At 50.1% G+C, this 13,612-nt stretch overlaps 1 protein-coding gene across 1 annotated transcript in view; it reads left to right on the top strand.

Annotated features, from left to right (window-relative positions):
- The window catches only part of CECR2 (CECR2 histone acetyl-lysine reader), a 141,547-nt gene that overhangs the window by 117,873 nt on the left and 10,062 nt on the right, over window positions 1-13,612 (top strand). The window contains exons 10-13 of the mRNA XM_048828145.2: window positions 5,329-5,458; window positions 5,767-5,804; window positions 5,905-5,996; window positions 6,227-6,353. Coding sequence (XP_048684102.2) covers window positions 5,329-5,458; window positions 5,767-5,804; window positions 5,905-5,996; window positions 6,227-6,353 — 387 coding nt within the window. The remainder of the gene's footprint in view (window positions 1-5,328; window positions 5,459-5,766; window positions 5,805-5,904; window positions 5,997-6,226; window positions 6,354-13,612) is intronic.

Raw genomic sequence — 13,612 nt, 5'->3', positions numbered from 1 at the left:
AGTGCTGTCCAGAGCGGTCACAATGGAACACTCTGGGATAGCTCCCGGAGGCCAATACCCTCGAATTGTGTCCACAGTACCCCAAATTCGACCCGGCAAGGCCGATTGAAGCGTTAATCCACTTGTCGGGGTGGAGTAAGGAAATTGATTTTAAGAGCCCTTTAAGTCGAAATAAAGGGCTTCATCGTGTGAACGGGTGCAGGTTTACATCGATTTAATGCTGCTAAATTCGACCTAAAGTCCTAGTGTAGACCAGGGCTAAGAATGATTGGAAAAGGGATGTGAAGGTTGCCATCTCACAGGTGACAGGCCTGAGGTGCAGAAGCTGTAGGAGGCAAATACACCAGAATCTCCTCCAGACCCCCTACCCTTCTTTGGATCTCCACCTTACGCTTCATACTGAATATGGATTGCTGCAGCTTCAGTGACCAAGGAGACAGAGAATCTTCTCAGTAAACAGTTCTGGAGACATAATCTTGGTACAAAATAGGTGCTTGTGAATTTAAGTGCACTTAGCCCTGGTCTACACTATGAGTTTAGGTTGAATTTAGCAGCATTAGGTCGATTTAACCCTGCACCCGTCCACACAACCAAGCCTGTTTTGTCGACTTAAAGGGCTCTTAAAATCGATTTCTGTACTCCTCCCTGGCAAGGGGAGTAGCACTAAAATCGACCTCGCTGGGTCGAATTTGGGCTAGTGTGAACGCAATTCGACGGTATTGGCCACCGGGAGCTATCCCAGAGTGCTCCATTGTGGCCACTCTGGACAGCAGTCTCAACTCAGATGCACTGGCCAGGTAGACAGGAAAAGCCCTGGGAACTTTTGAATTTCATTTCCTGTTTGGCCAGCGTGGCAAGCTGATCAGCACAGTTGACCATGCAGAGCTCATCAGCAGAGGTGACTATGGAGTCCCAGAATCGCAAAAGAGCTCCAGCATGGACCAAATGGGAGGTACTAGACCTGATCACTGTATGGGAGAAGAATCCGTGCAGGCAGAACTCCGTTCCAAAAGATGAAATGCCAATATATTTGCCAAAATCTCCAAGCATGATGGAGAGGCTACAACAGGGACGCACAGCAGTGCTGTGTGAAAATTAAGGAGCTGAGGCAAGCCTACCAAAAAACAAAGGATGCAAATGGTCACTCCGGGTCAGAGCCCCATACATGCTGCTTCTATGATGAGCTGCATGCAATTCTTGGGGGAGCCCCTACCACTTCCCCACCACTGTCCATGGCACCTGCAAGGAGGGAGTCTCACGCAACAGGGATAAGGATTTTGTGGATGAGGAAGATGAGGAGGAAGAGGAGGTTGAGGACAGCACACAGCAGGCAAGCGGAGAATCCCTTCTCCCCGACAGCCAGGAACTGTTCATCACCCTGGAGCCAATACCCTTCCAACCTTCCCAAGGCAGGCTCCTGGACCATAAAGCCAGAGAAGGCACCTCTGGTGAGTGAACCTTTGTAAATATAATACAGGGTTTAAAAGCAAGCGTGTTTAATGATTACTTTGCCCTGAAGACTTGGGATGCATTCGTGGCCAGTATAGCTACTGGAAAAGTCTGTTAACGTTTTTTGGGATGGAGCGGAAATCCTCCAGGGACATCTCCATGAAGCTCTCCTGGTGGTACTCTGTGTGTTAGCCTCAGGGAGTGATATCATTCATGGTCACCTGGCTGAAATACAGGAAATTTGTTTAAGGGGACATTCAGAGGTGCCCGTTCCTGCTGGGCTGTTTGCTTTTGGCTGAAAAGAAATCATCCCCGCTGTTAGCCACGCGGTGAGGGGAGGCCCATTCATGCTGAGCTGTTTGCTGACAGCTGTTTGTCAGCTGTTTGGCTGACAGGGATCTTCTCTGATACTAGCCACGCGGTGGGGAGGAGGAAAGTGATCATCCCAGAGAATTGGGGGGGGGGGAAGGTTGTGCTGCACATTCACCCTAAAACCGCAGCCCCTCCTTTTAAATGGCCAACCCAATAGGCTTTTCTTGGTATGGGAAAGGAGGCTGCTGCTGTTTGAAACCGTTCCCACATGTTATGAAGGTTGAAGAAGTCAAAACCCTTTGCCTTACCATGGCTGCCTGCAAGCCGAATTCTGTTGCCCAGCTGAGCGTGTGTGATGTCTCACACCAAACCGGCAGGCACTCAATATAAGAGGCAAAATGCGACCTTGTGCCAAAAGCACATGTGCTATGTAATGTGAATCGCTTGATTCAGTGTGAAATAGTCTTTTCTTTGTTCTCTAAAATGTATCTTTTTAAATATTACTCTCCCTGTTTTTTCCTCCCGCAGCTGAAAATGTTTCTACGCTCCCCCTATCATCTCCGTCCCAGAGGCTAGCACAGATTAGAAGGCGAAAAAAATGCACTCGTGATGAAATGTACTCAGAGCTCATGCAGTCCTCCTGCACTGAAAGAGCTCAGCAGAATGCTTGGAGGCAAACAGTGCCAGAGTCCAGGAAAGCATTAAATTAACGTGATGAGAGGAGGAAGGAGTGTGATGAGAGGAGGGAGGAGCACGATGAGAGCAGGCAGGATGCAGTGCTGAGGCTAATGGGGGAGCAAAGTGACGTGCTCAGGTATCTGGTGGAGCTGCAGAAAAGGCAGCAGGAGCACAGACCACCGCTGCAGCCCCTGTATAACTGCCTGCCCTCCTCCCCAAGTTCCATATCCTCCTCACCGAGACGCCCAAGAATGCAGGGCGGGAGACTACGGGCACCCAGCCACTCCACCCCAGAGGCTTTCCCAGGCAACAGAAGGCTGGCATTCAATAAGTTTTGAACTGTAGTGTGGCCTTGTCCTTCCTTCCTCCCCCACCTCACCTGGTGCCTCCCTCCTCCCCCACCCCTCCCAGGCTACCTTGGCAGTTATCCCCCTATTTGTGTGATGGATTAATAAAGAATGCATGATTTTGAAACAATAATGATTTTATTGCCTCTGAAAGCGGTGATCGAAGCGGGGAGGGTGGTTGGCTCACAAAGAAGTAGAGTCAACCAAGGGGGCGGGTTTTCATCAAGGAGAAACAAACAGAACTGTCACACCGTAGCCTGGCCAGTCATGAAACTGGTTTTCAAAGCTTCTCTGATGTGCAGGGCACCCAGCTGTGCTCTTCTAATCACCCTGGTGTCTGGCTGCATGTAATCGGCCGCCAGGCCATTTGCCTCAACCTCCCACTCCTCCATAAACGTCTCCCCCTTACTCTCACAGATATCGTGGAGCACATAGCAAGCAGCAATAACAATGGGAATATTGGTTTCACTGAGGTCTAACCGAGTCAGTAAACTGCGCCAGCGAGCTTTTAAACGTCCAAATGCACATTCTTCCACCATTCTGCACTTGCTCAGCCTATAGTTGAACTGCTCCTTACTACTGTCCAGGGTGCCTGTGTACGGCTTCATGAGCCATGGCATTAAGGGGTAGGCTGGGTCCCCAAGGATAACTATAGGCATTTAAGCATCCCCGATGTTAATTTTCTGGTCTGGGAAGTAAGTCCCTTCCTGCAGCTGTTCAAACAGACCAGAGTTCCTGAAGATGCAAACATCATGCACCTTTCCCAGCCATCCCATGTTGATGTTGGTGAAATGTCCTTTGTGATCCACCAGTGCGTGAAGCACCATTGAAAAGTATCCCTTGCGGTTTACGTACTGGCTACCAAGGTGGTTCAGTCCCAAGATAAGGATATGCGTTCCGTCTATCACCCCACCACAGTTAGGGAACCCCATTGCAGCAAAGCCATCCATTATGACCTGCACATTTCCCAGAGTCACTACCCTTGATAGCAGCAGCTCAGTGATTGCATTGGCTACTTGGATCACAGCAGCCCCCACAGTAGATTTACTCATTCCAAATTGATTTTCGACTGACCAGTAGCTGTCTGGCATTGCAAGCTTCCAGAGGGCTATCGCCACTCACTTCTCAACTGTGAGGGCTGCTCTCATCTTGGTATTCTTGTGCTTCAGGGCAGCGGAAAGCAAGTCACAAATTTCCATGAAAGTGCCCTTACGCATGCAAAAGTTTCGCAGCCACTGGGAATCATCCCAAACCTGCCACACTATGCGGTCCCACCAGACTGTGCTTGTTTCCCAGGCCCAGAATTGGCATTCCACGGCATGAACCTGCCCCATTACCACCATGCTGTCCAAATTGCCAGGGCTCGTGCTTTGAGAGGGGTCTGTGTCCATGTCCTCATCACTATCGTGATTGCGCTGTTGTCGCCTCCTCGCATGCTTTTGCAGGTTCTGCACATACTGCAGGATAATGTGCGAGGTGTTTGGAATGCTCACAACAGCAGCAGTGATCTGAGATGGCTCCAGGCTTGCCGTGGTATGACGTCAGCAGGAGAGCAGAGTTGCCGCGGAAGTGGTGGATGACCACGAGAATAGATATTTATAGAGAACAACGAGAGGACCTATGAGGTGGATTCATGGCACCAGGAGAGCAGAGTTGCAGCGGAAGCGGTGGATGACGACTACAGTTAGCAGTCCTACTGCACCGTCTGTTGACAGCAATATGCCGTCTGCACGGAAAAAAGGCGCAAAACGATTGTCTGCCGTTGCTTTTATGGAGGGAGGGGCGACTGACGACATGTACCCAAAACCACCCGCGACAACGTTTTTGCCCCATCAGGCATTGGGAGCTCAACCCAGAATTCCAATGGGCAGCGGAGACTGCGGGAACTGTGAGATAGCTACCCACAGTGCAATGCTCTGAAAGTCGACGCTAGCCACGGTAGTGAAGACACACTTTACCAACTTAATGCTCTTAGTGTGGACATACGCGATTGACTGTATAAAATCGATTTCTAAAAATTGACTTCTATAAGATGGACCTAATTTCGTAGTGTAGACATACCCTTAGTTTTCTTTTTCTTATACTAGTTCTAAGCTCACACAAATCCAGTAAACTTCCCCATCTGAAATAGAACAGCTGTTAACCAATGCCTGGCTGCAGACTAGAGGTGGTCTGAAAGTAGCTCCTGCCATCCCTGCCACTGACCTCTTCAACCTCAGCAACACAGCTGGGCCAGACTGGTCAGTTAAGTGGGAATTTGTCTGGAAATAGGCTAGCAACAGCTTTGCAACAGTGACACTGCAAAATAGGTTGTTGTTTAGATGAAGAGGAGAGGAGGAACGGCAGGTGTGGTGCTCCTGTATTCTCTGTTTCCTTGCTGCTGCCCTTTCTGGAGGCATGACAGCGTTTACTGAGTAAAGCCCTTGGCCATCGGACACAACAACCTCCTGAAACTGGCTGCTGAACAGCTTCCTCAGTTTTCTGGCGTGATGTTACTGATGAGGGGTAAGAGGGCTAAATGGCTTTCTTTCTCCCACTGCAGAACGAGCAAGGAGGAGGAAGCTCCGGGAGGAACGGGCTTGGCTTCTGGCCCAGGGGAAGGAGCTTCCCCCAGAACTTTCCCACTTGGATCCCAGTTCTCCTGCCAGGGAGGAAAGGAAGACCAAGGATCTGTGAGTACATTACAGTGTGTGCAGCATGCCTGTCCATTTGTATGCTTTCAGGGTAGGGGGTAGGAGGAATGTGGCCAGCCATAAAGTAAATGGGGTGGTTGGTAATAAGGATGGAGAGGCGGCGGTTGAGGTGGGAGGAATGTTTGAGGGGAGTAGAGTGTGGTACAGGCAAGAGGGTGTCTGTTTGAATGTGTGTTCATAGTGTGGATGCATGTACAGGTTCTTCTGCAGAACCTTACTGTTGGCAGGGATGGAGAAATGATGAAAATAAGAGTGTGTGTATTCATTATTGCACTTCCCATTTGCAGCTTTGAACTGGATGATGAGTTCACCGCCATGTACAAAGGTCAGTCTCCTACCCTCACCTTTCACTTTGCAGGAGTTAAAAATAAGTAAATGTCTGCCTGGTTGTCCGTAACAGTTTGTCTTCCTTTTGTTGCGGTCAGTTCTAGATGTGGTAAAGGCTCACAAGGACTCTTGGCCCTTCTTAGAACCAGTTGATGAATCATATGCTCCAAACTACTACCAGATCATTAAGGTAGGCAACGTGGTCCAACCTGCTCCGTTGGTCTTGCATGTGACTCTTTGGATTGGTAGAAAGCTAGGTCTTTAGTCAGTTCTTTGTAGTTCTTTGGCCATGTGTTATGCAGGAGGTCAGACTAGATGATCATAACTGTCCCTTCTGGCCTCTTTAGGACGCTAGTAACATCGCCTTCTGGGCCTCTCTCATGCACATTGTAATTGAAGTGAGATCTTGATGTGTTTCAGGCTCCCATGGACATCTCTAGCATGGAGAAGAAGCTGAATGGAGGTCAGTACTGCACCAAGGAGGAGTTTGTGGGTGACATGAAGACCATGTTCAGGAACTGCCTAAAATACAATGGTGAAGGCAGCGGTAAGAGCCATGAGAAAACTTGTTCCATCTATTGATAGCTCTTGGTGGTCAAAAAGCCCTAGCCTCTACCTAGTCATCCATAGCTAGCTCGTACTGGACACCAGAACTCTTTCTGGATACTTTCTGGAGGGTGGAGGTGACAGCAGGAGTTCATGGATAGTAAAGCCCCGATTCAGCAAGGTTCGTGAATATGTGTGTAATGGAAAGCACATGACCAGTCACATTGACTTCAGTTGGGGCTACTCACACGCATAAAGTTATGCATGTACTTAAATACCTTGCTAAATTGGGGCCTATTAACTGTACCAAAGGATCTAGTCTAGTTGGGCAGAGAGTACAGTAGGTGTGAAGAAAAAAGACCCTTCAGGAGTTTGCTCTCTTGTATATGTGTGTTCTCTGTGTTATGGGGATGGTGTCTGAATTACAGGGATTGTGTGGAGGGCAGGAGTATGCTTAGCCCTCAGTGTCTTTAAAGTAAAACTAAGGGAGGAACACACAGTGTGTACAGCCTTTTGGAGGGGAATGGTGTTAGGTTTTCCTTTGGCTCTTTGACCAGCAGCACAAGTCAACTGGTGGGAGGCCCTGCTGACCATCAGGACTCCCCATTGCTATGGCAATTAAAATCAGGTGCCTCACTGAGGTGAAACATGCAGGTTTCGAGTATGGGAATATTGCAGGCTCTGTGTCGCCAGCACCTGCCAGTGTCATCCAGCACAACAGTGGAGAGTAGGGAGTTTAGATCCCTCAAGCATCGTCCCCTAGTGAAAGTGAATTCCAACACCACAGAGGAATGAGATCTCTCTGCTCTTCTTCGAGTGCTTGCTCATGTCGATTCCATTCTAGGTATGCATGCGCCCACGTGCACAGTCATTAGAGATTTTTTCCTTAGCGGTATCCATAGGGTCGGCTGTGGTGCCCCCTTGAGTGCCGCACTCATGTGTCGGTAATCAGGCGCTGCCGGCCCTTACACCCTCTCAGTTCCTTCTTGCCGCCCGTGGTGGTTGATTGGAGCACCTTTCCTTGCATAGCAAGGGCTAGCAGTTTTGTCTCTTCTGACTTTGAGCCTTAGGGCCTTGTAAATAGTTGTTGATAGTGTTAAATAGTTAAGTGTAGTTAGAAGTTAGAGTCCCAGAGGGGACTTTGCCCAGGCGAGGCATGCCCTGGTCTCCAGGGTTTAAGTCCTCCATGGACTATAATAAGCCTATGCCTGTAAATGACCCCCACAGCAGCTGCCTCAAGTGCTTGGGGGAATCACATGTGAAGGACAAGTATATTTGTAAAAATTTTCGACCCAGGACTCAGAAAGAGCAGGATATTCGTTTGCGGCTCTTCTCATGTAGGCTGCTCTCCGTCCAGCTTCTGAGTCATCCCGCCACAACTCGACTCCAACTACCTCGGCCTTGGTGCACAGCGCACCCCCAGCACCGGGCTGTACCAGGCACCGCTCCCCAGCGCTGGTGCCCAGAAAGAAAACTAAGAAGCACAGCTCCCCCGTACCGGGCAAGAACAGCCATGGGGCATCAGGCAAAATACCCAGTTCGGGCTGCCCGGCCACTCCGGAGCCATGTAGACTCAAACTTGTGGCGACATCAGTGCCCTCCCAAGTTCCCCCGGTGCCGAGAGAGCAGAGGCCTCTGCCCACGCCGCTGGCACTGCACGTGCCACAGGAGGCGGCAAAGGCTCCATACGAGGGCAAGCCAGCCGCTAAGACCCCCCCAGGGGGCAGTGGAACACCACCAATCCCCCCGAGCCAAAGCAGCGCACTCTGTCTCCATGTCGCAGACCTTCGGCATCGCTGCCCAGATCCTCTGGGGCTCGCCCTCGATGACCAGCACCGCATTCGCAGTCCCTGCCATCTCAACGTGAATCACCTAGGGCGAGGCAGCCATCTCTGTACACCTGGCACCGTTCGCCCTCCCACCGGTCGTCCTCTCGGTGCAGATCTCCATCGCCTGCCACGTGGGAGCGCTCCCCATCGTGATACTGGTCCCCTCGACACCGGTGCCGATCTTCCTCCAAACACTGGTTTCCGGCAGCAACAGTTAGCAGGCAGACACAGGCATTGGCAGCCTCGCTGTGGTCAGCAGAAGAGGATTTCTTTGGCACGGAAGGGCAGTTAAGCCCCTCACCAAGAATCCACCGGTGCAATTGGGCACCTGAGGCCGCATCAACGTCTACGGTGCTGCCTTGGCAGCACAGCCAGTGGCCAGCACAGTGGCCTTATTGGTGTGCATGGGGCATGCCAGTGATGATGATGTCCCCTTCACATCGCTCATCTGCTGTCACCTTGGAGCAACAGTTGACAGCACCGGGCTCAGTGCATGAAGCACACTCGGCGCTCGGGGTAGAGGAGACACCACCCACCCCAAAACCCCCTTCCGCTGTGGGGGATGATGCCCCGGAGCCTCCCCTGGCGGTACACTCATCATCCTCATCCCTGGACAAGGCAGTCACGGGACCTTCGGGCCAGCCTGCCGGACAATTTTAAAGAACACCAGACCCTGCTTCGACGGGTGACTGAGAACTTGGGCCTAGAGGTGGAGGAGATGACCAAGCAGGTTGACAACAAGTTGAATGTGCATGGCAGGGTCCTCAAAACTGCCAAGACCCTGTGGCAAACCCCGTCGTCTATCCCTCTTACCTCCAAAAGGGCCAAAAAGAAGTACTTTGCCCCAGCCAAAGCGTTCATGTACCTTTATGCCCACCCACCTCTCGGCTCGCCGGTCATCTCTGTGGCTAATGAGAAGAACAAGCAGGGGCACATCAGATCAACTCCCAGAAGTAAAGAGTCCAAAAGGCTGGACCTTTTCAGGAGAAAAATGTTTTCGAAAGCCATCCTGCAATTCTGGGTGACGAACCACCAGGCCCTCTTGGGCAGGTACAATTTTAACTTCTGGGACTCCCTCTGTAAGTTCAAGGAGTCCCTCCCACAGGGTTTGGCCCAGGAATTCAGCACCCTGGTAGAGGAGGGCACTGAGGTGGCTAGGTGCTCCCTCCAAATGACGTGGGACGCAGTGGACTCAGCAGCTAAGGCGGTCACATCAGCGATGGTCATGAGGCGCAGCTCCTGGCTTCAGACCACCGGCCTCTCCCAAGAGATACAGACCTCGATCCAGGACTTCCATTTGATGGGAATGGTCTCTTTGCAGAGCAAATGGACGCTAGGCTGCATGGGTTAAAGGACACTCGGACCACCCTTCGCTCAGTGGGTATGCATACGCCACAATCTGCAAGGAAGCAGTTCTGGCCACCCCTACTGCCAAAGCCTTGGCAGCCTTGTTAGGGGTTTGCAAGGCAAAGGGATAGAGACACAAGTTTTAGTCTTAGCCGCCCTTCCAACTCCCACTCATCCATGCAGCTCGGCCTGGCTAAGCATCCAGGAGGCCAGAAGTGCTCATTTTGAAGGCGCACTTGAGCGATACCGTAGTCAACTCTCTGGATCCACCTTCTCCTTTCCTCAGCTGTTTTCTTCCATACCGTTCAGTCTGGTCACAGTCACCTTGGACCACTGGGTGCTGGACATAGTATCTCAGAGCTATGCCCTGCAATTTTCAGATGCCCCTCCCTCCCAGCCCCTTTCTTCCCCATCCCTCTTCAGGGACCCTTCTCGTGAGCAACTCCTCGTTCAAGAGGTCGAGAACCTCCTGCACCTGGGGGCAGTGGAGGAGGTCCTTCAGGACATGAAAGGAAAGGGGTTCTATTCCTGTTACTTCCTAAACCTGAAAGCAAAAGGGGGGCACAGACCCATTCTGGACCTGCGTCGCCTCAACAAGTCTCTCAGAAAGTTGAAGTTTCGCATGGTCTCCCTGGCCTAGATCATCCCCTCCCTGGATCCAGGAGTCTGGTACACTGTCATCAACTTGAAGGATGCTTATTTCCATATTCCAAGGTGTGACAAAATGGCCAATGTTGGTATGGTGGGTCCCGTGCTTTTCTTGGAGGCGGGGGGGCTAGGACACTACTCCTTGCCCCTGTTCTTGGGGTGCCGAGGGCCCCAGTAGTGGCCCGGGAAGGTGGTAGAGGAGGGAAGCGGGGAAAAGGGTCTGGGTTTGCTCCTCACTCTGAGCCCCAGCCCCTCTCAACCCCTGTGGGTTTCTTACCCTCTTCCCCCTTGGGTAGGGTTATCCTCAGTCCTTGATGCTGGGGGAGGGAGTCTCCCTCCCCTGCTGGGGCAGAGTCTCCTTTCCTCCAGTTCTCTGGTCTTGAAATTCTCAGCAACACACCTGCAGACTCCGGTCCTCTCTCCTTCCTCGCTCCACACTGTCTGCCTGAAGCAGAGGGGTTTTATTAGGTTCCTGACAGGGCCTTAATTGGCTACAGGTGCTCCAATTAACCTGTAGTAACCTTCCCTAGTCTACAGGGAACCATGCTTTAGTTAGCCTAGGGCTTTTATATCTCCCCTCTTCCACTGCTCCCCGGCCCTGCTCTATCACAAAGGTCGCAGGTGTTTCCTCCATTTCATAGTGGGCAAAGGCCGTTTTACATTCACGGCGCTGCCCTTTTGCCTCTCGTCGACTCCGAGGGCGTTCACAAAATGTACGGCACCAGCAGCGGTTTACCTGAGACGTTGAGGGGTCCAGGTCTCCCCGTATCTCAACAACTGGGCAGGTCCTGGAAAAAGTACAAAGGAGCCTCGATCTGGTGGGTTCCACCTGCCATGACTTGGGCCTGTTGATAAACGAGAAAAAATCCACCTTACCCCAGATGAACCAGCGTGCTCGGCCCATGTTCAGCAGGTCTTGCTGGGTAGCAGGAAACCCTCCACCAGAGCGACTTACCTGGACAAATGGAAAAGGTTCACGTGCTGGGTCTCAGAACGGCATATCCGGGCCGAGTGGGCCTCACTGCAGGAGATCCTGGATTACTTGCTGCACCTCAAATTCCGAGGTTTGTCTCTGTCATCAGTCAAGGTCCACCTGGGCACTATCTCGGCTTTCCACTGTCCATTCGATCTTTGCTCATGGGGCCTCCCTTCAAGCGTCTGGCTTCCTGCTCTCTCCTGCTTCTTTCATGGAAGATTGTGTTCCTGGTTGCGATAACGTCAGCCTGCAGGGTGTCTGAAATAAGGGCACTTATTTCAGAACCTCTCTATGTGGTCTTCTATAAGGACAAGATCCAGCTGCAACTGCACTCAGCATTTATGCCTAAGGTCATCTCCCAGTTTCATACTGGCCAGGACATATACTTATCCGTCGTCTTTCCAAAGCCTCATACGTCAGATGCGGAGCGCAGGCTACACACCCTGGACGTCAGGAGGGCGCTGTCCTTCTACATAGATAGAACAAAGCCATTCTGTAAGTCAATGCAGTTGTTTGTTGCAGAGGCAGGCAGAATGAAAGGTCGCCCAATGTCTGCTCAGAGGATTTCGTCCTAGATCATGGCCTGCATCCACTATTGCTATGAGCTGGCGAAGGTGCCTCTGTCTGCAATCATGATGGCATGCTTGACTAGGGCACAAGCATCGTCAGCAGCCTTCCTGGCACAAGCACCAATCCAAGAGATCTGTAGAGCTGCTACCTGGTCGTCTATCCACACGTTCGCATCTCACTGTACTGTAGGCCTGAGACCTAATTAACCTGCACCCCGCCCCATATTAAACAAACCTTGGGTGAAACTTAAGGAATTTATTATTAAAATTTTTTAAAAAAATGTTTTGCTGCTAATAAAGCACCCCCACCTCAGAAATGTCCCTAACAAAAGTTATAACCACCAAGGTTGTAAAAAATGCTAAAAAAAATTTTTTAAATCTCAACAAATGGTAAAATAAAGCTCTAATCAGTGTTTTATGCTGACCATCTGCACAAATAAAAAGGGTCAAAATAAAGTTTGCAATTTGGGCATAAAAAATAAAATGTAAAAAACTTGGGCAAAAAAAAAGGAGACATAGGTGCCAGTGACTAATTGGTTAATTTTTTTATTATTTAGGCGTATGGAATAATGTAATCGGTTTAATAAATTTAAAAAAGAAATTTTTTACCTAGTTTTACCTATATAATATAAATGAAAAACAATGCTCTTTGGGAATCATTTCTGGACTGCAGTTCAACATTAAGCTGCTGGAACTCTGACCCCTCGGCACAACCGTGATGTGCAGAGGCATTGCTGGGAACCCTCAAATAAATAAATCCTGACTGGCCATCGGGTGAAATTTGTCTGTTTATTGGAAGTGATGAGCATAAGAGATTTGGTTGGTACATGTATTCTGTGTGTGTTGCTAATAAATAGATGTTTAAAGCACAATTGTGTAAGGCTCTTTCACTGGGAAAAGGTTCCGCAGACCCGTAGAGCCCTAAGCTCCAAGGAAAAGGACAGGTACTTAAATTGACCAGGTTTCTTCCTAAGTCCCATGGGTAACAATAGGTGCCTTACTATACCCTGAGCCCCAAGGGAAAGGGGGCTAAATTGATTGGGTCATACCTTACACCCTCAGTAGGGTATTGGCGGGTTGTCCTAAATTGACCAGGCATGCCTTAAGCCCTCGGTAGGGTATAGACAGGGTGCTCTAGTTTTCCACAGGTAACATACTGGTGGAGAATGCGGGCAACCTAGGTCATTTGGATTGAGCCTTATATAGCAGTTGGACAGAATATTTGTGCCCTTCTGGCAATAAGACTTCAGCCTGTTGACAGAATGAACACTCCAGGGAATAGGGAGAGTGGGAAGTTTATGTTGAAAAGCCAGGAAACTGGCGGAGGAACTAACCCTCCTTGCAAAGTGACTAGCAGACCAAGGTCTGTGCCCATGGGAAGATGATTCTTTTCAAGGGGAAAAATGCACTGGAACATGTTTGTAAAAGGTTTGAAGCATACTGCAATAATATGAAGTCTACAATGAATAAATGGGCTGTAAAGACTGTGGCTGGGTGGGCATTATGGAAAGTGTCTTATAATCTTTCAAGGTTATTAATATCTCAGGAGAGCCAGTTAGAAGACTCTGAATTGGAATTGGGTATGGTAAAGGATACCTTAAATCAGCATAAAGCCTCTGTAAGTAAAGAAATAGAGATATTATGCTTGAAATTGAGGGACACTCAGGTAGTTGTCAGAACAATCCTGCAGGAAAAACGGGATCGGGCCCAAGCAAGCGGCAATCATTCCGCCTGCATGCAACTGATTAAGAGTTGAAATATAAACTGGGAGCCCAGAGGGGCATTGCGGCAGCAGTAAGGGGAGGAATAGGTGCAGATACCAGGAGTACTTCAGATCCCTGAGATGATACTTACCTAGGGAAGGATATTTGGACTGATCCTGAGGGGACAG

The sequence above is a fragment of the Caretta caretta genome, chromosome 1 (assembly GCF_965140235.1).
Source record: "Caretta caretta isolate rCarCar2 chromosome 1, rCarCar1.hap1, whole genome shotgun sequence".
Taxonomy (NCBI): domain Eukaryota; kingdom Metazoa; phylum Chordata; order Testudines; family Cheloniidae; genus Caretta; species Caretta caretta.
Note: the sequence above shows the minus strand (reverse complement) of the source record. Positions and strands in the feature narration are given on the sequence as shown.